Source organism: Mirounga leonina, unplaced genomic scaffold, assembly GCF_011800145.1.
Source record: "Mirounga leonina isolate KUSES-001 unplaced genomic scaffold, KU_Mleo_1.0 Mir_168, whole genome shotgun sequence".
NCBI classification, from domain to species: Eukaryota; Metazoa; Chordata; class Mammalia; order Carnivora; family Phocidae; genus Mirounga; species Mirounga leonina.
The window spans coordinates 47,040,533-47,066,863 of NW_023270426.1; the positions used below are offsets into that span (position 1 = coordinate 47,040,533).

Sequence of the window (26,331 nt, forward strand, 5' to 3'; positions counted from 1 at the left end):
CAACGCAGGGCTTGAACTCACGATCCTGAGATCAAGACCTGAGTTGAAATAAAGAGTTGGATGCTTAACTGAATGAACCACCAAGTTGCCCCTCCAAATATTCAGAATCTCCCAGTGGAACTGATAGAAAGCAGAATCAACATAAAATTGAATCCAAAGAATCCATGAACTAAAAGGCAGAAGAATCTCAGGCAAGTTACTTAAATTTAATCTAAACTTCGTTTCCTCTACTATAAAACTATAAAACAGCACTTCCCTCACCTTTCAGGAGAGTAGGGAGAAAATAAACACATGAAGTACATAATGCAATGATTAGTACTTGGGTGATAAGTAGGAGCTCTTATCGTCGTCGTTATCATCATAATCATCATCATCATGCTTTAACAATTTGGTATTAATTTTGAATTATCAATATAACAATGCATGCATAATAGTAAAATTACTAAATTTAGGTTCCACATTCAATATTCTTTAGTGATACTGAAGAATGAATTAGGAAACATTTCCTCACTACACTACCTCCCTTCCTGGTCTATGGGAAAAAAAACTTTGTTGAATATGTATAGTGATTGCATTTGAATTTTCTCCCTCCTAAGAATTAGTTTAGTAACTCAGGCAACTTACTTTTGGAATTCATAGTCAATTTAAATATTCACTGATATGTTGCTTAGTTGGCACATATCACATAATTTATATTACAATTAAATAACTATTAATAACAATTAACATATCTCCTTCACTGTCTATTAATCAACTATTTGTAGAAATCAGAAAGGAAAAGTCTGTATGATGTATCTGAAATCCTGCTGTTGAATCTTTTTTTTTTTTTTGGAACCTTTTTCTAAGAACTTAAATTTACCCAAAATCTGTTATCTCAGTTTAAGTCACACTGCTCTGGACCCAAAGATTATTACTATTATTATTTTTTTTAAAGATTTATTTATCTGAGAGAGAGAGGGAGGGAGTGCGCATGTGCATGGGGGGAGAGGGAGAGAGAAAATTCTCAAGCAGACTTCCCACTGAATGGGGCTTGATCCCAGGACCCTGAGATCATGACCTAAGCCAAAACCAAAAGTCAGCTGCTTAACTGACTAACCCACCCAGATGCCCCTGAGACCCAAAGATTATACCTATCCATTGTTCAAAGATGCAAAGAAATCAATGATAGGGAAGAAATAACATGCTTTATGCATCCTTCTTCACTCAAGGAGAAAATACAAAATGGGAACTTGCAGAGAATTCTGGTTTGGCTTTACTAAGCAAAACAAGCAAAATAAAATATGCTTAATTAAAACAGAAAAACCAGCCCTGTAATCTATATTAGCTGATTAAGCCTTTAAGTCATAAGTTAAAAATATAAAAATTAGTTCTACTTAATAACATCTTTAATCATTAGTAAGAGGGCTGGCCCTGATTAAATACACAATACTGTCTCTTTATGTGCACATTAGTAACTCTCACTGAATGCAGAATTCTTCATCCAAAAACAACAGGTATAATTTAGTAAATTTAACTGTCACTCCAAAGCCCTTTCTTTTTCTACTGTCATAAATGAGAAAATATATCAGCCACTCTGGTAAGTAACCTTACATCTATTACCTCATGTATTCCTTATACACACCAAGAAGAGGTAAATTACCATACACCCAAAGTCGCATACGGTACGCAGCAGAGGATGTAGTGTCTGAATTAAGGTCAGCCTAGACCCAAAGCATTCAGAATCTGGAATTCGAGCTCATCTCTTTTACATAAAAGAAAACTGCTTCCCATTTTTAGACTCTTTTCTGAAGTAATAAAGATAACTAACATTCACAAATTTTTAAGATCTTATTTTAAGTAATTTCTACACCCAACATGGGGCTTGAACGCACAACCTTGAAATCCAGAGTCCCATGTTCTTGTGACCGAGCCAGCCAGGTGCCCCAACATTAACAGAATTTTAAATCAGTATTATATTAAAGCTAAAACAGAGGGGAAAAAATGGGCATCACAGCCAGTTTTCTTTATGCCAGGAAAAATTCATAATCAATAATCAAGAAATAAAAGCTAATGCATGATCAGTATCAAAATGAATATACCTGTGATACCTCAAACAAGACAGGTTTTTCTTGTTTTAGTGTGTGTGTTGTGTGGGTACATGTTTTGCACCTGTTAAATGACCAAAACAGGTGTTTCAACTACAACTCTGTGAAACCCAAACAAACAAGTACAGACAAGCATATGAATAAGTACAAAGTTCTTTTAAGTCACACTCAGGAATGGCATCATGAATTTACACCTTTCCCTATTCCTTATTTTATCATAATAAACTAAAATAGCTAATAATGCAGATTTGATATCACACGTTTCTTTAGTCTACATAGCACTTATTCACTTTTTTTGTTAAACATTTTATTTATTCTTTTGGGAGAGGCAGAGAGAGAGAGAAAGAGAGAGCACGGGGGAGGGGGACAGAGGGAAAGGGAGAAGCAGACTCCTCGCTGATCAGGGAAGGAGCCCATACAGGGCTCCATCCCAGGACTTGAGTTGAGATCATGACCTGAGCGGAAGGCAGACGCTTAACTGACTGAGACACCCAGATGCCCCTTATTCATACGTTAAATAACAAGAATGTGGCTTATACATTTACAAAGGAAATACTTGCTAAAGGTTTATTATTAAACAGCTCCCTATTTGAAAAAATTAAATGATTTACAAATGTTTATACTATGAAATTACCCAAATGGCTATCATCATGCTTTAACAATTTGGTATTAATTTTGAATTATCAATATAACAATGCATGCATAATTACAAAAATTAACACTGAAGCTTCTAAATATTAGGGTTATACATCCAATATTATTTCAAAACCTTTTATCCAGATCATACAAAAGGCATTCACTATGAAGCAAATCCTAAGTATAAAAATCAAGATTTGTTTTATTAAAAAAAGGGTATATTTTGTTTTAATTAACAATGAAGAACATTTGTTGGTGTGCCTCTCAACTTGCTAGATGGAGTGCCGCCCAACTCATGAATCGTTTAATAAAGCCAATTAGATCTTAAAAAAAAAAAACAATTAAAAATATTTGTCATAACAAACTCCCTTAGAGCAACTGAAGTGTTAGAAAAAAATTATTTCAAAAATTTATATCTGGACTGCTTTAATCTTTACCACCCAAATAATGTTCAACTTTTTTTTTTTTTTAAAGATTTTATTTATTTATCTGAGAAAGAGAGACAGAGCACAATAGAGCAGCAAGGCAGAGGGAAAGGGAGAAGCAGGCTCCCCACTGAGCAAGGAGCCCGATACAGGACTCGATCCCAGGACTGTGGGATCATGATCTGAGCCGAAGGCAGACACTTAACCGACTGAGCCACCCAGGCGCCCCAATGTTCAGCTTTTTAATAACACATATTACATCTCAAAACCTTTTTTTTTAAAAGAATTTATTTATTTATTTGAGAGAGAGAGAGATAGCAAGAGCAGGAACACAAGCAGAGGGAGTGGGAGAGGGAGAAGCAGGCTTCCCACTGAGCAAGGAGCCCGCTGTGGGGCTCGATCCCAGGACCCTGGGATCATGACCTGAGCCGAAGGCAGATGCTTAAGGACTGAGCCTCCCAGGCGCCCCTACATCTCAAAACTTTTTAAAGGAGTTACTGTCAATCTCTTGCCTAACCCTCCATGGACAGGTAGACACTGGAGCCCCTACCTTGTGCTGTTCGATGGCATCTATCCACTGCTGTCTGTGATCTGGATCCTGAGCACGAAGATACCAAACGCTATCATTTACACTAATATCAAATCGGCACTCATCAAAATCATGAGGCTGTGGAGAAAAAAGTAGAAAATGAAAAGCAAAGCTAATTATATTCTTAGAAGTGTTATACCCAAGAGCAAAAACATGAACATATCCATTCTGGCTGGTGGGAGACTCCTGTTATTTTTTTTATATTTTTCCACTCAAATAACTTTTTTGAAGATGTCTCAGATAAAGAGCACAACAAGAGCTCCAAAAACTAAGTTTCACCCAACTATTCCTACAAATGAGTTGATACATAAATTTATTTAAAAAAACAGAGCTAACATTTTCATCAAATGCTTTGAGTTAGCTTAACCAGTGGGAACGTCACCATAAGCACAAAAAAACCCACCAAAATAAGTTTTAGGGAAGGTGTTTACTACTTTTTTTCCTGCCTCCATTATTCAAAAGTAAATTCTCATCATGAATAGTTGTATTTCATTAAATGTGATAAACAAAATATTTTTACATTCTATCACAAAATAATGTTAACATTTCCTTCAAAGTATCTCAAATTAACTTCTAACTTTTTAAATGTCTTTGATAATAACAGCCAGGAGAGCTTCCAGTGAAAAGCAAAAATAAAATAAACATTACATTAGACCTACGTTAGATAGAAGAAACTGCCTGCATCAAAAAGTAAACATCTAGTGAAAATATCAATTAATTGGTTGTCTTTTACATTCTTCGTAAGAATATATAAAATGATTATTTTATATCCTTGATTTTTGCTAAGTAAATGAATTCAAATATGACAGGATCACATCACATATACCACCTCTTCTTCTACCAGACAGAGCATAGAGAGTCAATCAATTTCTTCTCCTGTGAATAATCTTATTCTTAGAGGGGAGAAAGTCTTCTGGTCAAAGTAATAATAAACTTATTTGATGAACTGATTCTACATATTGCATTTCCAAGATTTATTCTTTATTCTTTCCTCCTTTTAACAGCATCAATCTTTTATCTCCTATCTGTTTAGCAAAAACATTGTAACTTCACAATGTTCTTTTGATTACAAAACAGTTTCTCTTTTAAGATTAAAACAACAAATCATAGTTCTGACTGGCTAAAGATATAAGTTAAGCATTTTCTGAATCACAATGTGCTCGACATCATAGTTCGGACTATGGTGGGGATAAAATATAACAGAAAGAAGAAAAAGGAAAAAACAAGAATGCATACCCTGCTTCAGTAATTATGAACATAGAAACACATAATAGACAACATTTAAACACTCATCAATAATGACTATAAATTTAATGAAATGCCAAATATTCAAGCCTTAAGAATGGAATCCAGCTACTGAAAAGAGTTTCCTTGGAGGGAGCAAAGAACAACCAAGTAAATAATTTTAACTGATCAGTCTATTGCTCTAAATAAATAGCTCAGAAGTTTTTAAACTTTCACTTCATAATCATTCTCATTATATTTCTAGCTACCATTCCTGAAAATGTTTTACAGTTTGTATTGTTGTTTAGTAACCTCATTAAAGCTTTAGAAAATAAAATACATATTAGTTCAAAATTTACTAGTTTTTCCAGCAAACACTTTTTCCTCCTTGACATCTTCAAAACCTCCTCACCATCTTCCAGTGAGTACAGTGCCACATTTAAAATATTCCTGAAAACAGAAACCTACCACTAGGCTTCCTCTGGACATGTGTGACTTAATAAAATCTAAAATCAGTATGTAAAATTTGCCAAATTTCTAAATCTACCAAGTATACCACTTATGATTTCTTCTCCTTGTTTCAAAGTTTAGAAATGTGGAAAATTCAAGCTTTTGATAGACAGAGTTGCACAGAGATAGAATAAAATGACAGTCGAGAAAGCTGGAATTTAAAAATTTGAAAACTTCAATGGAATGTCACCCATTACTATGAGATGCAGTATCTCCATACCTATATACAGAGATGGTGGTTGACAGAAAATGTACCAAAAAAAAAGGTAGCGAGTTCTACTATCAACAATCTGACAGGTTGGTGGCATAAAAGAGTGATGAACCAATTGTCAGGGGATACAGAGTTTGTAAACACAGAAGCCTTGAGTTCCCAAAATGTGTAAAAGCAAGGCAAGCTAAGTCTACAGGGCAAAGAAAATGACAGACTTCTTAAAAGGATGTGTTTCAGAGAATACTGAAGTCTAGACAACCAAGCTCACACGTGTCAATGCACATACAACACCTCCCAACATGTAACAGATAACTGCTTGATTCAAACACAAATGCAATGAACACAAGTCAGATTACTTTACTCTCCCAAAAACCAAGTTGTGTCCCCACTGAGAATGCATGCTACAGAATAAAGCCAACAACAGAAAGGAAAATGTAGGTGGGCCTCATACTTTACCCTGTCAAAATTCATTGTTAGGGACAAAAAAATTTATCAAAAGGTAAATGGCACTTATATCTAGTGTCTTGGTTTGTCTTAGTTCTTTGGACTTCTATAACAAAAATACCATTGGGTAGCTTAAACAGAAATTTCTCACACTTCTGGAGGCTACAAGTCCAGATCTTAGTGTCAGCATAGTAGGGTGTTTGTGAGGGCCCTCTTTCTGGTTTGCAGATGGCTGCTTTCTAGCTGTGTCCTCATATAAAAGAGAGAGAGCTCTCTGGTCTCCTCATCCCAGAAATTGGCACCAGAAAGGTGCCAATTTCATCATGTGGGCTTCACTCTCATGATCTTATCTAAACCCAATTACCTCCCAAAGGTCTCACCTCTGCATACTATCACAATGAGAAATTAAAGCCTAACATGAATTTTGGGAGGACACATTCAGTCCAAAGCTTTCACTATCAATCAAAATAACCTTATAGGAACAAGAGGCATAAATCCACAGAGAAAAATAAACAAAAATTTCCAACAATATTTATTATTATATTTATTTATGAGAGACAGAGAGCACGTGTGTAGAAGTGGAAAGAGGGGCAGAGAGAGGGGGAGAGGGACAAGCAGACTCCCAATGAGCAGGGAGCCTGACGCTGGCTCCATCCCAGAACCATGAGATCATAACCTGAGTCAAAGTCAAACGCTTAACCAGCTGAGCTACCCAGACGCCTCTTGACAAGATTTAAAAGTGGAATGTGGTAATTGAGTTAGCAGGCTTGAGAAAGCTAAAAATTAAACATCTACAAGAAAAAAGAAATCAAGCCAATTTGTATGCAATGATGGAAAAGCAAGGGAACTGGAGGCATCAGGTAGCCATAAAGGTAAAGGTAAGGGTGTAGCTGAAAACAAAATTGATCAAGAGTCATTAAAAGATGCAACTGAATCCCTGTAATCCCAAGCATTGGTGACTACTCACCTACTGCTCTACCAGTGTGCAATATTAGAGGCCCCACCCTTACCTCTCAGAGAGATGATATCAGACAGATTTAAGAAGTAAGGACAGTCCTACACAGCAGTGGGTGTGGGGAAAGGAAAAACAAAAAAAAAAGCAGATATGGAAATACTCATATTAAGGAAGTATTCATATTCATTTCTTTCCCCTATTTGACTCCCAGAGAGCCAGCACCCTCACTTGTTCCTTCGCTCCCATTCCGCCTGCACGAAGATTCTTCTATGAGAAAACTAAGTAGTCCAAGAAAAAAGTGTATAGTAATGATATTTAAGGGTTTTATACCCAGGCACTTAATCAGTATGACAATTCTAAACCATGACGATAAATAAAAATTTACCTTTCAAATCTGGTAGATATGTGTAACCAAAATGAGAGAGTAACCACGAGAATTAAGAAGCATTTGAGATCCAGGAAAAGAAGCAGAAAGGGACTTCCCAGGAAGACAACAAGGAAAATGCCAGAACCAGAGTTATGGAGAAGACGCAAAAGCCAACATTAGAAAAGTATGACAGGGTGCTTTAGAAAAGATTTCTCTGGTGGAGGCAAGAGTAGAATGAAAAGACTATCTAAAAGGTTAAATTCAGCGGACAGAATGTAAGATGACTTAGAAATTCAAAGAAAGTCAACCAAAATTTTAACGAACTTTTATCATTAATATATAGTAAACTTTATCCATTTTAATCACTGCCACAATCAAGATGGAAAGGTTTTCATTTACATGAGCCCTTGTGAAGATTCCTCATCCTCTCTATGTAAAATCCCTCCCTCTGACAACACCTTCCAGAAACCAGGGATCTGCTTTCATCTGCTATTTATTAGTTTGCATTTTTAAATGAATTTATGTAAATGAAATCAGTTTGTACTCTTGTGCTTCAGTGGTTTTACTTAGTCTATTTTGATATTACATATATATATCCATTTTGTTATGTCTTACCAGTAACTGATTCTTTTTATTGCTGAGTAGAATTATAATAAACATAGCATATTTTACTTATTCACCTGTTGATGAAAATTTTTTTTCCACTTTTTTGTTATTTTGAAAACATTTGTTGTGAAAATTCGTATCTTTGTATGAATATATATTTTCACTTCTGACCTAGGAGTAGAATGCCTAACTCATAAAGTAGGTATACATTTAAGGAACTGCCAAAAATAGTTGTAAATTCTCACCAGCAGTCTATCAAAATCCAGTTACTCCACATCCTTGTTTGGGATTACTTTTGGACTCTATTCTGTTCCATCTGATCTAAATGTCTATTCTTGAGGCACCTGGTTGGCTCAGTCAGGAGAGCATGCAACTCTTGATCTGCAGGTTGTAAGTTCAAGTCCCACGTTGGGTATAGAGATTACTTAAAAATAAAAGCTTTTTAAAAAAATGTGTATTCTTACTCCAAAAATGCTAAATTATTGCTGCCTAATAGTCAGTCCTGAAATCATGTAGTGTTAAATCCTCAAACTTTACTCCCCTTTAAAAAACTGCTTTGGCTAATCTAGGTAGTTTGCATTTACATATATATTTCTAGACACATTTAGTACCAGGTTGTGAATAATAATTCGATAGGTTTTCTACAGGGTAATACGGGACAGTGTGATCTCTTAACAATATTGACCCTTCCAATCCATGGACATTTCTCCAGTTATTCATGTCTTCTTTATCTCTGCAATCTCATTTAGCCTTACTGTACAGGTACAATGCACGATGACAGACTGATTCCTGAGTATTGTTGTTTTTGTTACTGTACATGAAATTGTTTTTAAAATTTCACTGTTTATAGTATATAATACATCTCATAATTGTATATTAACCTTATATTCCATGACTGTGCAAAATTCACTTATTACTTCTACCAGCTGTTTAAATAATACACCTAAGGAATCTATAAAACATTGATGCCATCTGCAAATAGTTTTCCTTCTGCCTTTCTGATCTTTATGCCTTTTTATATCTTTTTTCTTGCCATATTGAAATGACTAGGATGTTCAAAACAAGGTTAACATTTAAGTGGTAAAGGCAGACATCCTTGCCCTGACATTAATCTTAGGCAGTAAGCATAAAATATTTCACTATTAAGTATGATGTTAAATTATGTGGGGTTTTTTTGTTTTGTTTTGTTTTTTGAGAGAGAGAAAGAGATAGAGAGCATGAGAGGAGGGAGGTTCAGAGAGAGCAGCAGACTCCCTGCCGAGCAGGGAGCCCGATGCGGGACTCGATCCTGGGATTCCAGGATCATGACCTGAGCCGAAGGCAGTCGCTTAACCAACTGAGCCACCCAGGCACCCAAATTATGTGTTTTTGTAGATGCCCTCCATTAGGCTGATTTTCCTTTCTACTTCTAGTTCTCTAAGAATTTTTTTTTCAATTTAAATGAATGTTCGATTTTGTCAAGATTCTTTTTTTTCCCTCTGCATCTACTGAAATTTGTTATGAATTTTTGTCTTTAGTTTGTTAAAATGGCAAATTACAATGACTGATTTACAACATTAAATTAACCTTGAATTCCTGAGATAAAGTCTGTTTGGTCATGACATATAATCCCCCCTCCTTTCTTTTTGTCCCAAGGGGATGCACCATTCCTGGAGATACTACAATACAAGGTCGATGCATGAAGTGGAGATGGAGCAAGCTCCTATTCCATCTCTCTGTTCCCAAAATCCATTTACTATATTGTCCTTGGATAGAGTATATATCAGATATTAAAATGATAAGAATAGATACTACACATTATCATAGCCAAAAAGCTGAGAAGTGATACATAAACCTTTTTGTATACTATTGATTTGCTAATATTTTGTAAAGTAATATGGTATTTATGTCCACCATAGAGCTGTAATTAATTTTCTTGTGATGTCTTTGTTAGGTTTAGGTTTCACAGTTATGCTGGCAACATAACAAGTGTTGGAAAGACTTTGCATGATATTGGGACTATTTCTTTGAATGTATTAAAGAACACACCAGTGAAGTCATGTGGGCATGTTTTCTCGGTGGAGGAGTTATTAGCAACTTCAGTTTTTTTAGACCTTGGCTTATGCAGATTTTCTGTATCTTAAAAGTATTAAAAGAAAAAAAATAATCCTATAATTACCGATACATATTCACTTTTTCTGATACTCTTCATTAGTTCCTAAAGATCTGTTTGCCTCTGGGGGTTATTTCCCTTCAGCCTGCAAAAGTTCTGTTAGCATTTCTTAATGACATATTGGTCTGCCCACAAGTGCTCTTTAGTTTTCCTTTATCTAAACGTATCTTTATTTAACTTCATTTTTGAAGAATATCTTCACTGAATACAGAATTCTGGAATGATAATGTTTTTTTATTTCGTTCCATTATAAAATGTCTTCTGGCCTCCATGATCTTACCAAGAAGTGTACGGTACTTTGAATCTCCCCACTTATGTGTCATTTTCTCTAGCAATGTACAAGATTTTTTAATCTTTGGTTTTCAGCAGTTTGACTATGTGTTAAGTTTCTATTTGTCTTGTTGTTTGTTGAGCTTCTTGAATCTGTAAATTTATATTTTTCACCAGATTTTGAAAGTTTTACTATAATTTCTTCAAATATTTTTTCACTTTCTTTTCTTTCAAGACTCCTAAAAACCCATTTAATTCTGCTCATTTAAAACAAAAACAAAAAAACCCTCCAAATTGGGTTAAGAATGACTTCTTTTGATCTGTATTCAAAATCCTGATTATTTTCTCTGTCATCTTTATCTACTATAAGTCCCAGAGAATGAATGGTTTTTATTTCGGATATCATTCTTTGCATTTCTAAAATTCCCATTGGTTCTTTTTATATATTTTTTCTTTGCTGAAATGGCCTACCTTTTCATTCATTACAAGACTATTTTCTTTTACCTCACATAATTATAAAACCTAATTTAAAATCCTTGTCAGATTATTCTAATATCTTGTTCATCTTGAATTTGGCATTTATGTCTTTTCCCTTGAGAATGTGTTATTTCCTGGCTCTTTGTATGTTCAGTAATTCTGAGTTGACCCTGAATATTGTGAATGTTAGGTTGTGAACTCTGGATTCTGTTATATTGTTCTAAAAAATACTGTTTTTGTTTCAGCAGGCAATTAACATGCTCAGACCCAAATTGCTAATTCTGTCATGTGTTTAATGGGCAGCAGCTAGGATCTCAGTTCAGAGTAATTTCACTTTGGCTTGCAACACACACAAATGAGGGGTCAGGTACAAACTTGGGCAGAGTTTTATATTCAGAATTTGGGGTTCCCTTTCTCTAGCTCCTTTTTTCTGGATTATCTCCTCACTAACTACATTCCTTCTACCGGTACCTACAGCTAAAAAAAAAAAATGGCAGGTGTTCTTTAAAGGAGTTTTAGCTCCCCCACATCTCTGCCAAGGTGGCAAGTTATTCCAATCACTTTTCAGACTACTTTTCATCTGCCTCACACATAGATGGTTCAGAAGTCAACCAGAGATTTGGGTAAAGTTTTTATACAATTTTGAATTCTCCTTCTCTGGCTTCTCCTTTGTGGATTCCCTCCTCATTTTCTATCAGCCCTGGTTGTACCAGAACCTTTCTCAGGTTCTGTTGGTCAAAAAGATGCCTGTCTGTTTTTTCTGTTAAAGTTTTAGCCACCCAGTACCACCACAATGGAGATTTCATCCTTATTCTACTCACTGCCAAATATCCTGTCCAGAGCTCATGGAAGTCAAAGACTTAAAATGATCTAAGCCAAACATCTCTTTTTTTTTTTTTTTTTTTACAAATAAACACAAAATATTAAAATTTCTTTGTTCAACCAATTCAATTACTTAATCAAGGAATTAAATAAACCCTATCAGATTTGAATAAAATACATCAAACAGGTGCTCTAAATTACAAGTAAGAGAAACTGATTCTTGCTCACTGGGGTTGATTTTGAAGGTATCAGGCAGCTCATATTGCTAAGAAATATAAATAAACAAGATCAAAAAATGGAAAGGAGCCAGGGGAGACTAAGTAAGAGAACTCTGAGACTACACCGCAAGTGTCATCGGTGTGGAGAGGGGCCTCTTCCTCTTCTGGGCCTTGCAAGCCACTACGGGCACTGCTGCTACTAGAAACTGGATGCTGCAGTTGCCAATAGTGTCCTGAGAGAAATTCCCTGTCTGCTTTTCTTTATGATCCTGCTTCACAATAAAGGTAGGGCTGGGGGAGACAAGGGGCAGTAGATGTGGGGGAGGGTAGCATAACAGCAGCCTGATAATCTAGGCCTAATTCAGATGCCCATATACTAATTAAGGGGAGTTGATGGGCTGGAGGGATGCTGGGGTGAGAGGAGAAAATGAGAATCTGGCTCTTGCGGATTCATTTGGAAGACCTTCTACTGAGACCCACAGTAGGGAATCCTTTAAAAGCTCATTTGATAATGAGCATGCCACTTATTAATCATATTGTCTCTCTTAAGTCCACCCTTTTATACTGTTTATGCTATTGCGACTGGGATGCTACAAACTACATTTTCCTCTACTAGTCTCCTTTGTTAGGTTCTGCCAATAGGGACAACATGCTAGAAGGAGACGAAGCCAGGAGGAAGGTAGAAAAAAAAACTTGTGTTTTTGATCGCATACTGTTTCCATCAACATCTGTCCAGCAAAGGTCCTTCGTCCTGGCAGGGGCAATCAGTTCCAGTCTCCAGCCTCTCTTAGAACTCCGTGAACCAGACTCACCTAGCCACCTCAGATGTACCACCATCGACTGTGCAAGGGCCACTTATTAGATATGTGAAGTAGAGCTCTACAACATCCCCCTTCCAACTACCGAGATATTAGTACCAACTATACTGGGTATACTTTTCCTTCTAGATGTCTGAGACTCAGTTGCATAGTGCATTTCCTTCTGAGATAGCAGATAAACAGTGAGCCCGTCTCCAGATGTCTGAGCCTCAGCTTCGGAAAGTCCTCCCTAATCAGGCAGGCCTTTCAACTCAGGTATAAGCCTTAGTCCCAAAAGGCTCCTGTGATACTGGTACCAGCACCAGTGGGCAACCCATTCTCCTCAGAGATCCAACTCCCAACTCTACAGGGCTCTCTATCCAACTTACAGGTTCTGATAACCCCAACTTCATCCCTTCACTCCTCTGGCCCCAGAATTTGTAAAAGCTGGTCTCTGCAGTTACTCCTTATGCACTACCCACGATGTTTTCCTTCTGTTCTTTGAGTTCTGAACACTTTCTGAGGAAATACCTGCAGTGGTTTCTGGTTCCCTGAGTGGACCTCTGGATGATGCAATAAGCAGTCCAAAAATAGCAAATGTTCATTTCATAATAGAGTATTAGATATCCATTCAAAAACAGTATTTCCAAAGGTTGGAAATTTGACATCTTAATATGTGGGAAGAAAATAAAGAGGTTACAAAAGCACATGTACAATGCGATCCTAATCATGCCTGCAGCCTTAAGAGCACTTTAATGTATCTATACAACCATTTGTGATTATAGACTGTGTACAATAGAGGCCCTGTTCGGCACACCAGTATAATTCGGGCCCTAGGACAGTGACCTACACTGAAAAAACATTTATTTATCGAATGTGGAGCTGAAATTCAGAAAACTACCGTCCGCATAAAAACACGCACACCAGTGTTCATTAACAGCTTTATTCGTAACAGACCCCAAAAGGAGGCAACCTAAATGTTCTTCAACCGGTGAATGGTACACAAACTGTTATACATATACTACCCAGCAATAAAAAAGAACAAATTATCAATATATTCAATAGCCTAGGGGATCTTAAGGAAATCACACTGAGGAAAAAAGCCAATCTCAAAAGGTAACACTGTATGATTCCATTTATGTAAAATTTTCAAAATGAGAAAGTTACAGAAATGATGAAAAGATTACTGGTTGCAGGGGTTAGGGATGAGAGAGTAGGCTGGAGGGAGAGAAGAGAGATAGCAGTGACTATACAGGGGTAGAATGAGGGTTCTTTCTGCTGGTGAAACAGTTTTATATTTTATTGTAATGGTGGTTACAAGTTATAAAATTGCATAGAACTACGTATACACACCTGCATGCATGCACATGTACACACACACAAATGAGTACATGTAAAACTGGTAAAATGTGAATAAGGTCTGTGGGTTGTACCAATATCAATTTCCGGGTTTGCAACTGTACTACAGCTACGTAAGATTTTACCATGCACAGAAACTGGATGAAGGATAAATAAAACCCCTGTGCTCTATTTTTGCAAATTTCTGTGAAAGCACAGTTATTTCAAAATTAAAAGTTAAATAATAAATAATAATAATAAATAATAAAATAGGTGTCACAGAAGTTATCACATTACTCTTGCAACTTTTTGTATAAAATTATTCCAAAATAAAAGTTAAAAATGATTTATAGAAAGAGCTGTCTCTTTCCTTACGAGAGACCCCTGAAAGCCAGCTGCTTACTCTCTCTTTATATCCCATTGTTAAAGGGAGACAATGTCATCAAACAGTTGACAAAATCACTAATATTAAAATCAAAGATTAAACACACAGGAGAAAAAAAAGGAATTCTGAAGAAACAGTCAATGACTTGAGGATCAAAAGATAAATTTACACAGACACATACCATGTGACACATGTACATTCATGCGCATACAAACATACACAATTTATCATTTCAACCAGGCCTCTTCCTCCAACCTCCAAACTTTTACCTAACTGCCTCTTCTATATCTTTTCCTGAATGCTTAAGAGGAATCTCAACACATCCAAACATGGCCATCTAATTTGCTTCACCAAACTTCTCTTGCAGGCTTCTACATTTCTGTAAATGCTAACTACCAATTGCTTAGACCTGAATCACGTGATCCTTCATTTTTCTCACATCATATGAGGCATCCATCAGCAAATCCGCAAACCTTGTCAGCTATACATTCCAAATAAATCTGGAATCCAATCATTTCTCATAATCTCCACCAATACTACTCTGATCCAAACCACTGCTATCTCTCCTCCGGATTATTTGCATAGCCACTTAGGGCTGCCTAATTCTGGCTTCCTGCTTCCATCCTTGCCTTCTATAATCTATTCTTTTTTTTTTTTTTTTAAGATTTTTTGTTTATTTTTTAACAGAGAGAGAGACAGCGAGAGAGGGAACACAAGCAGGGAGAGTGGGAGAGGGAGGAGCAGGCTTAACGCCAAGCAGGGAGCCCAATGTGGGACTCGATCCCAGGACCCTGGGATTATGACCTGAGCCGAAGGCAGACGCTTAACGACTGAGCCACCCAGGCGCCCTACAATCTGTTCTTAACAAAGCAGCCAAAAGTGATCCTGTTACTAGGATTAAATCACTCTACTGCTCAGGCTTCCAATAATTTCCCTTCTCACTCAGCATAAAAAGTCAAAGTCCTTACAATGATCCACAAGGCTCTAGACAACTAGGAGCACCACCTCTGTGCCTACTTTTCCTACTACTTTCCCCTTGCCTATAAACCATACAGGCTTCGAGCCAGACAGACCTCCTTATAGTTCCTTCAACTAGCCCTGGAGAAACTTGACAACTGCTGCTCCTTACCAGGGCTCCATTCACCACATTAATTTTCCTCTTTGAGATTTCTACTCAAATACCTCATTTTGCCCATTATAGAACTCCCCGCCATACACACAAATTTTAGGATGTGGTCTTACAAATGGTATCAACTAGAATTGGCAATGTGACATATAAAATAACAGTGCATCTTAAAGTTGATGGTCAGACTCATTAAAATACAGTAATACTTTGCCAGAGAAATCTTCCAAGACTCACCCTACAATAAAAGATGCTAAAATAACAAGAGCCACTTAATAAAAATGTTACCTACTTTAAGAGAGCAGAACCTAAGATTCCCAGACAAGGTTAGTTTGCATAATCTCACTGTCCCCAGTTGCATAACATCTTTCCTAAGACTTTGTTTTCCTTTTCTGTTTGTAAACCTAACACGCAAATATTGAGGGAAATATTCAGTATTCATTTCAATGTTTTCCATTTAACATATTGACTTGATGTACCCTCTGGGTATTTTGTCTCTTATTTTTACCTCAATTTTGGGAATTTCTGAATAAACAAAACCCTGCTTTTAATATTTACCGTGAGGTAAAGGCTGGACCATGATGCAGGCAGCCCTGAATTTATTTTCAATATGCTCTGACATCTAAACCTGTGCTGTCCAATATAGTAGTCATTAGCCATGTGTGGCTAGTTTGAACTAAGATGAGCTGTAAGTGTAGAATACACACTGGATTTTGAAGACTTGGAAGAAAACAAAGAATGTAAAATATCTTAGTAATTTTTTTTTTTTTTTTAAGTAGGCTCCATGCCCAGCATGGAGCCCAACATGAGGCTTGAACTCACAACCCTGAAATCAAAACCTGAGCTGAGATCAAGAGTCAGACGCTTGGCGCGCCTGGGTGGCTCAGTCGTTAAGCATCTGCTTTTGGCTCAGGTCATGATCCAGGGTCCTGGGATCGAGCCCAACATTGGGCTCCCTGTTCTGCAGGAAGCCTGCTTCTCCCTCTCCCACTCCCCCGCTTGTGTTCCCTCTCTTGCTGTGTATCTCTCTGTCAAATAAATAAATAAAATCTTTAAAAAAAAAAGTCAGATGCTTAACTGACTGAGCCACCCAGGCGCCCCAGTAATAATTTCTTATGACTGTATATTAGGATGACAATATTTTGGATATATTAAGTTAAATAAAATATAATAAATCAATCTCATTTCTCCTTTTTTGATGTGGCTACTAGAAAATTTTCAATTACATATGTGACTTGTATTTGTGACTCACATATTTCTATTGGACAACCATGATTTAAAACTTTCATTCATTTATTTATCTATGTAACCAGCCAATCAATGAAATATTTATGAACACCTACGATTTACGAAGTACCATTTGAGGCACTGAGGATACAGTGGTGAGAATGAACAGGTCCTTAACTTTGTGGAGCTCACATTAACCACATCATCACACAAGAAATGTAAAACTTCAACTGTTAACAAGCCATAAACAAGAAAGGTGCATCATGTTAAGAAAGCCTATAATAAAGGAAGTAATCTAGTCAGGCAGGCCAGGGAAGGTTTCCAAGGAAGTAATACCTGAGCCAAGAGAAGGATGAAATGGAATGAACAGAGGAAGAAAGAAAGAACATTCCAAACAGCAAGAAAAGCACATATAAAGATCTGTGGCAGGAAAGAGCAAGCCTAGATAAAACCCTGAAAGTATAGCATGACTGGAAATGACACTAGGAGAGGAGGAAGTCTGGCAAGAAATGAAGTTTAAGAAGACGGCAGATCATGCAAAACCTTATAACCCAAGAGAGCCTGAAGCCCAGCAGAGAAAGGATAGTATAATGCATTTTCTTTTTCACTGAGCCCGAAATGCTTCATTTCACTTGAGAAATTCAGATATTAATTCTTTCATCTTAAATTACTTGAAGACATCAATTAATAGACTCAAGGAGATTATTAGGATGACTAAAGGAGGTAACATAAAATACCTAACAATGCTTAGCACATAACAGTTGCTTAGTCCGTGTTTCTTTTTTAAGAATCTTATAGTTAAGACAAGATGAGGACTGGTTTGTTGAAAAGTTGTGGCTTGGTTTGGACCCAGAGAAAAGACAGGGTTTTGATAGTGGAGGAGGGAAAAGACATTCTAGATAATGAAAAATTCAATAAACATCGTTAGCAGAGAATGTCAAGGTGCCAGTTAGACCAGCAGTAAGGTTGATTTGGCGGATGTTCATCTGTTCGACTCATAACTACTCCGTTTCTGAGACAATCACTTAACAATTTACCAAAGTCTGAACCTTTTATATCCATTGTCCATTCAGACTGCTAGCACCAATAACACAACTAATAGCAATTCCTCTGCCTTTATGTATAATGACTCCATTCATTTAAATGTCAGATCAAATATCAAAGCCCAGAGAATAAGCGCAGTTAAGATAATGAGATATCCATTCTTTACTTCAGCATAGCTATTTTTCTTGTTTTAGGAGAGCAAGAAACTTCAGCATGCATCAGAATCACTAGAAGACAGAATGCTGAAGCTCGTAGCTGAGTTTCTGATTCATTAGGTCTGAGATTGGGCCCGAGAATTTGCATTTCTGTCAAGTTCACAGCTGATTTTAATGCTAATGGCCTGGAGATCACACTTTGAGAACAATGTTCTCTGCCATATCTCCCTCTTTGTTATTTAATACTTCCTTGTTTTGATAGGGCACATTTTCTAAAAGAAAGCTTTGTAGAATGTGTATTTGCGTGTTTTTTACGGGAATTTTCAAACATATGCAAAATAAAGAAATTTTCAAACATATGCAAAATAAAGAACAGGGTAATAAACCCCCTTTTTACTCCCACCAATTCAAGCCCTTCCAGATGGATTATTTTGAAGCAACTTCTAAACATATCATTTCATCTGTAGATATATATCTAAAATAAGACATTTAAAAATGAACAAAGGTAAATAAGACATTTTAAAAGCCACAAGAAGTAAATTTTTTGAGACATTTTAAAATGCTTTTATCTACCCTTATAGTGCCTTAATGGTTTGGCTGGCTATAGAATTTAGTGTCGAAAATAATTCTTCAGAAGCATGAATGCATGGCCCATTGCATTTTAGCTTCTAGTGTTTTGAGAAGTCCATAGTCATTTTGAAACCTCATCCTTTGTTGTGATTTGTTTTCCCTCTCTGGAAGCATACAGGATCTTCGTTCTTCCCAGTGGTCTGACTCAGCACAAGGACGTGTCTTTAATAATGGGTCTTTTTTCATCTAATATGCCGGGCCTTCCTTGACCCTTTCAAAGTGAAAACTCATATCCTTTCTTTTTTTTTTTTTTTAAGATTTATTTATTTTAGAAAAAGAGAGGGGAGGGGCAGAGGGAGAGAGCAACCCAAGCAGACACTGTCCTGAGCGCAGAGCCCCACCAGGCTTGATCCCAGGACCGAGATTATGACCCTAGCGCAAACCAAGAGTTGGACACTCAACTGACTGCACCACCCAGGCACCCCAAAACTCATGTCCTTTATTTCTATGAATTTTTCTTGTATTCTTTTATTTTTTATGTTTTCTATAAAATGTTTTCTTACATTCATCTCAGTAAACTCATTATGTTTTTGAAATCAAGATTTTTATACTCTTGTATTCTTTTATTGACGCTACCTTTCTTCTCTCTTCCTCAAGTTTCTAACACTCAAATATTAAAATTCTTGGATCATTCCTTAATTTTATCTTTTCTCTCACTATCTTTTATCTTCTCGATTTTCTGGGAAATGGTTAGAATTCTATCTTCTAACCTTCTGATTTTTTTCATCACTGCTACTGTATTTATAATTTCCGACAGCTCTTTTTAATCCTTTCTTTTTTATAGTATACATTTTTGTTTCATGATTCCAAATTCTCTGAGAATACAGAGAAACCAAATTTTCTTTATTTTTGTGGGATATTTGAAAATTTGTTGCCTCATCTTGTATTTATTCTCTTGATCTTTTTCATACTGGAAACCTCATATGCCTGGTAGTCCTTGACTGTTCATTTCTAGAAGTTGGGGATCCACAAAACTGACTGGAACCTGAAAAGTTATGTATGGGCAGTTTATCAAAGATGAGCTTCACTGCTGGCTAATCCAGTTGGGCCACTTTGTTGAAGAAGCTCTGATGTTATCTTTAGGTCTTTCCTGTTGGGCTGGCTGACCCGTGATCTAGACAAGTCTCCAGCAATCTCCTGCCCTTAGTATGAAAGTTTGTCACTTAGAGCTTGCTGAACCACGTAAGTGAATAGGGTAAAGTTAAGGTCTCCATATTCAGTGCACACTTCCCCTAACCACCTCTATTTTAGTATCATTCCTTGTTTTCAATTGCTTCTAATTGCATTTCCGCACTCTCCAGCCCAGAGACCACTATTTTATTATCCCTATAGAATAAACCTCCTAGGGCACCTGGGTGGCTCAGTCGTTAAGTGTCTGCCTTCAGCTCAGGTCATGATCCCAGGGTCCCGGGATCGAGTCCCACATCAGGCTCCCTGCTCGGCAGGAAGCCCGCTTCTCCCTCTCCCACTCCCCCTGCTTGTATTCCGGCTCTTGCTATCTCTCTGTCAAATAAATAAAATCTTAAAAAAAAAAAGAATAAACCTCCTATCTTTACCAGGTTAGTGCAGGGGTAGGTCAACCACCCAACCACACAGAGTTGGGAGAGAAAAATCTGGGGATCTGACTGCTTCTTAAACTGATACTCTGTATCCTTATTTTTTACAACTTTCATATCCAAATTCTTATTAAAGTGTTATATTATTGCAATGTAAATCTAGTTCTCAGATTTCCCAACTGATAACTTAGGATTTGGGTTTCCAGGACCTATTAACTCACTTTGCACTTGTCCATCTGTTTTCCAGCTTCTAAAATGCTCTCTTCTATGGTCTTATCTCTGGTTCTCCCTTTTCGGTTTAACCTACTGACTTTGGGCAAGGAGATAAAGTATATGCATCCTTACTGAGATGAATTTCCTAATTTTTTAAAAGTTAAATGAAACCACTTAACAACTTTAACAACAGGAGAAAACTTCACTGCGTGAAACTGGGTTTATACGTAAGTTTCAAGAATCATTACCCAACCCTGTCTCCTGCCCTTGATACATTATTTTAGAGACCACCTTAATTTCTGGATGAGCCTCAACTAATCATGGCTTTTTGGTCGTTTAGTACCTTATGATCAATTTATAAGTGATCTTTTTCCTTTTTAAGTTATAAATCCTCACTAGTGGGTACATATACTTTTAAAAGAAATAATTGTTGGATAATAGATATTCTCTAACTTGGGGACCAAGAGAATATATCATTCTTTATCAGCCATGGTTTTCTTGTTTCAGTGAAGAAACAACAAAGGTCAAGCACACATAGCACTTACTCCAAAGAAGCTCAACAGCAATACCAGTGAATTGACTACATGATGAATTGTAAGCAGGTAATTTTAAATCTAAAGCTCTGTCACATAGCGTCACTGTGTGCCCAAATTAAAAAATAAAAATTTAAAGAATGTGAGAAATGCTACCTCTCTATAAATAACCTATTTAAAAACCTAATAATAGTGCTGGTATCTTTGTAAACTATACTGGGAAATAAATAGCCTTCAAGGGCTCCTAAGAATTCAGAGCAAAAAGTCTGCAAAATATACATTTAAATATGTTTTAAATGTAACTGATTTTCTGATGATAGTGACAAAAATCAGCCTTTTAGGTTAGGAGAAAATATTTGCCAAATATGTGTCTGATTAAAAAAAAAACAACCACCCATGTCTGATAAAAGTTACAGTATCCAGAATATCCAAAGAACTTTCATAACTCAATATTAAGAAGACAAACAGAAACAAAAGATTTGAACTGACATATCACCAAAGAGATACAAATAACAAGCAGATGAAAAGATATAAAATATTATTAGTCATTATGAAAATGTGAGTTGAAACAACGAGATATTACTACACAGCTACTAGACTAGTTAAAATAAAAACAAAAAACAAAAAACAAGCAATGACAAAATGTTGAGCAACTGGAATTCTCATGCATTGTTGGTAGGAAAATAAAATGGTACTGCCACTCTGGGAAACAGTTTGGCAGTTTCTTATAAAGTTAAACATACATTTACTGTATGACCCAGCAATCCCATTCCTAGTTATCTACCCAAGAGAAATAAAAGCGAAAGTTTACACAAACAGCTGCACATGAATATTTACAGCAGCCTTACTTATGGTAGCCTAAATCTGGATACAAACACACATCCCTCAATGGTGAAGGATAAACAACTGTGCATGTCTATACAGTGGAATGGTACTCTAACAAAAAGGAACAAGTTAGGGATAAATGCAACAACATGGATGACTCTCAATAGCATTATGCTAAATGAAAAGCCAAACAAAAAAAGCTTCATTACTGTTTGATTCCATTTATATAACATTTTGGGAAAGGCAAAACTACAAGAACAGTGGTTTCCAGAGGTTGGGGATAAGGAGGTAACTGACTACAAAGAGGCAGGCGAGAACCTTCTGGGGTGATGGAAATTGTCTGTATCTTTCTGAGGTGATGGAAATTGTGGTAGTGATTACATGATTGTATTCATTTATGAAACCTATAACTGTACACTTAGAAGGGGTGAATTTTACTGGATGTAAATTATACTTCAATAAATCTGAGTTTTAAGAAGGCATGACATGACTTAAAACAATAAATAGAACAAGGAAAAAAGTTTGTCAGGAACATGCAGAAAGCATATAAAAACTGAACTGTTTATATACATATATATATATATATATATACACACACACATATATATGTAAAGAGAGAATAAGAGAAACAGAACAACTTGGTGGAAGAAAAGTGGTCAAAGGAAATGAATGAGAATCTGTTCAAATAGGAAATGGAACATATCCTGGCTCTAATAAGTTATCTGCCATCTTTGTCACCCTTTAATAAAAGGCTTTGCCAGCTTCCCCTTTTCTTTATTTTTAAACTGTAGGCTTTATTTCTAATACAAACATTAAAATAAACTTAAAGAAATCTGAGTGCCTATTATATACTAAGAACTGTACAAGTGCTTCTATGTTATTCTATTGAATACACGTAAGCATCCCATACTTAGATCTTATATCCTCCCCATCTTTAACCAGTTAAGGAAGGTGAAACTCAGAGAAAGGTACCTTTGGCCATAAGAAGAGACAAGATGAAACCCACGTTTGACTTCAGAGCCCATGAATGAAATGTTAAGCACTTTGGAAATTAAAAGATATAATGCTGAATAAAAATACTAAACAAAAGCTGGTATATGCGAAGCTTAAAAGACCTTCAAGAAAACTAAGAAAATAAGCCTCCTGCTAACTGTTTTAAGCAGGCAAATCTAGAAAATTATGTATATTCCTTGCTTTATGGAAACATCAATGTTAAAATGTAGACTATATTTATCATAGAGATTTAACAGAAGGCATTAATAGTAGATCACAAATTTTAAAGAGCTGCTTTATAAATATTTAACAGGCATGTTCTTGCAAATCTTACACAAAATAAAATACATCATATATATACATTTTTTCCTATGTTCAGTGACATGTGATAAAATAACACCAGATGGAAATCAGGAGACTTGGGTTGCAGTCTTAACTCAAGTATTTAGTGTCATGGGTTGAATCGTGTGCTCAAAATGTATCTGTTGAAGCCCTAACCCTGCATAACTCAGAATGTGACTTTGTTTGGGAACAGGGTAACAGAGATGTAATTAGTCAGGATGAGGTCACACTGGAGTAGGCCCCTAATTCAATATGACTGGTGTCCTTACAAAAAGGGGAAATGTGGACATGAATATGTCCATAGAGAGAACACTATGTGAACATGAATGCAAACATGGGACTAATGCATCCATAAGCACCAGAATGCCAGATGGCCAGGAAACCACTAAAAGCAACAGAAGGAACCAACCCTGATTACACCTTGATCTGACTTCTAATCTCCAGATCTGGGAGACAATAAATTTGTTGTTTAAGCCACGCAGTTTGTGGTACTTTGTTAGGGCAAACCTAGCAAGCTAATTACATTCTGTAATTACATAATTTTGGGCAAATTATTTCAATATTCTGGGTCCTACATTTCAACAAGTAACCTTTTTTATATTTTTCCACTTACAAAACCTTTTACCGGGCGCCTGGGTGGCTCAGTTGGTTAAGCATTTGCCTTGGGTTCAGGTTATGACACCAGCGTCCTGAGATCAAGCCCCATGTCCAGTTCTCTGCTCAGCGGGGAATCTGCTTCTCCCTCTCCCTCTGCTGCTGCTCTGCCTACTTGTCTATCAAATAAATAAAATCTTAAAAAACAAAACAAAACAAAAACCTTTTACCAAATATTTTAAATATTTGAATTATATGAATTACATTATTCGAGGCACATTCAAGCTACCTAAACACAGAAGATATTTCCAAATGAACTGAACAGATAATTATTAGTTTTTCAAGGCATAAATCTTAGTAGTTTAAGACTCTAATTTCTTTAGAAATTCATAGGCGAATGCTCCTCAAATAAGAATTACCAACTAATATCTTATCTAGTACTTTTACTTGTTGTATATACCTTCCTCTTTCTACCAGTTCAATATAGCAAAACTACATACTTCATAAAAGGCCAATTTCTTAAAATTTCTCACTAATAGCGTTCCTTGTGTAACGATTATTTATGGCACACTACTCATCTTTGGTGATATCCAGTTTGCTAAACATTATTCTGTATCATAATTTCTTACTTTATAATTCCACCTTCAAAAACTTTTTGGATCTGATTAGTCTTTATTTGGCACTTTAAAACTTTTTTGTTTAGTTTTATAGTTTTCTTCAATTTGAATACTTCCTTCCCTTGCTTTTACATCTCTATTAGCTTCTTTAATTTTCCCAAGATCTTTCAACTTCTCCTTCAATCCCTACTTACCAAAGAACTATTTGGCTTTAATTTTTTTAAATCCAGCAATGAACACTTTCACTACCTTGCAGTTTTTCCTCTGAAAATATTAAACCATGAAATTGTGGATATATTTCCCTATAGCCAACCTACAAGAGTAATAGGAATTCCATTCATTTCGTAATTAAGGAAGTTCTACAAAGTTTCAGGTATACAAAGTCAGATACCTAGGGTGAGTTGGGACTACAGACCCTAGGCAAACCAATTCTAAAGACATTACTATTTTCATTATACCAAATATCTCTACCTACCTAATTCCCAAAACATCTTATCTCAATAAATGCAAAGAAATCACTTCTTTTATCTTCATGAAAGAATCATGAAATGTTGGTTGATGAAATATTAGTAATATAATTTTAAACATGCTACAAAGAGGAGGAATACACAAACCAAGTGAACAGATGAGAGAGCAGAAACAATCCCAAGTACACACACAGGAATGTAATATATAATGAAGGTGACATTTCAAGCCAGTAGAGAAAAGCTGAATTATTCAACTAATGGCATTAGAATATACAGTCATTTGGAAAACAATAAAAAGCTAAATTCCCACCTCACTCCTTAGACTAAAATAACTCTCATAGGAATAAAATTCAAATTTCAGATGAAAATATAGCTATGTATTATATTATAGTCTTTTAAGTGGTAAATACTATCTAAACATAACTAAATGCAGAAGCCATAAAGGAAAAGGTCAATAAGAGTAAGTAAAAAATTTTAATTTCTGTAAGGCTACAAAAGACTATAAACAAGGAAAGAATACACAAATGACAAATTGTGGAAAGTATTTGCAACAAATATGACAAATGGCCAATTACCATGTTATCGGGAGCTTCTATAAATCAATAAGGAAAGAAAAGAAAGAACAAGAAATGAATAAATGACTGGAAGAGGAAAAAGAAATATAAACGGCCTATAAACATATGAAGTTACTCTCATAAATAGAAAATGCAATTTAAAATATTAAGATATTATTTTTATCTAGCAGTTTGACAAATATTTTAACATCTGCCAAAACCCAACTTCCTCAATACTTGAGGGTATGGGAAAATAGGCACTCGTACATTACTGGTAAGAGTGAAAAGTGGTACTCTTTTGAATAAGTCATTTGACAGTAACTATTAACAAATTTTAAAATAAATGTTTGTTCCCACAACATTTGCAATAAAAAAAATAGATACAATCTAAATGTCCAAAAAGAGGAAGGGAGCAAATAAACAAGATATGGTACATCCATACAATTCAACAGAATATAGTAATTAACACCCAAGTCATGCTAAAAGAAAACAAGGTAGAGATTTAATATGATGCTATTTGTGTAAATAAAAATGAAGGATATAAACAAATAAATGCTTCTAAAGGCATTCAAATTATTTGGAAGAACAAAACAGAAATTTAACTTTTTATTTCTTGAATGCAGGACTAAGAGCAAAGAGAAGCATTTACTTTTTAAACCTTTTCATGCCATGGATCACATTTTTTTACCATGAGTATTTTATTTAAAAAGGTTTTTTAAAAAATAAAAAAGTTTAAATACTCCAAAAACACTGCTTTTGATTGAAAAAATACAACTAACATATATTGAACATCTACTATTTGGCAAGTTTTGTAGCATGGACTAGGTCTTAAGCAAATAACAAACTATAGTAATTCAGAAATTCAACATTCTTTATATATTTACTCTACATACAGATAGCTTATTTTTCATAAAATGAAGAAGTAGTGTTTTTTTCCTCACTCACTCA

At 35.8% G+C, this 26,331-nt stretch overlaps 1 protein-coding gene and 1 non-coding gene across 3 annotated transcripts in view; both read right to left on the minus strand.

Annotated features, from left to right (window-relative positions):
- The window catches only part of CERT1 (ceramide transporter 1), a 112,757-nt gene that overhangs the window by 77,178 nt on the left and 9,248 nt on the right, over positions 1-26,331 (minus strand). For both annotated transcript variants that reach the window (XM_035014663.1, XM_035014662.1), the window contains exon 3: positions 3,696-3,812. In XM_035014663.1, coding sequence (XP_034870554.1) covers positions 3,696-3,812 — 117 coding nt within the window. The remainder of the gene's footprint in view (positions 1-3,695; positions 3,813-26,331) is intronic.
- On the minus strand, positions 9,685-9,877 carry LOC118017238. The gene has a single exon (XR_004681097.1). It is a non-coding gene; the product is annotated as a U2 spliceosomal RNA (small nuclear RNA).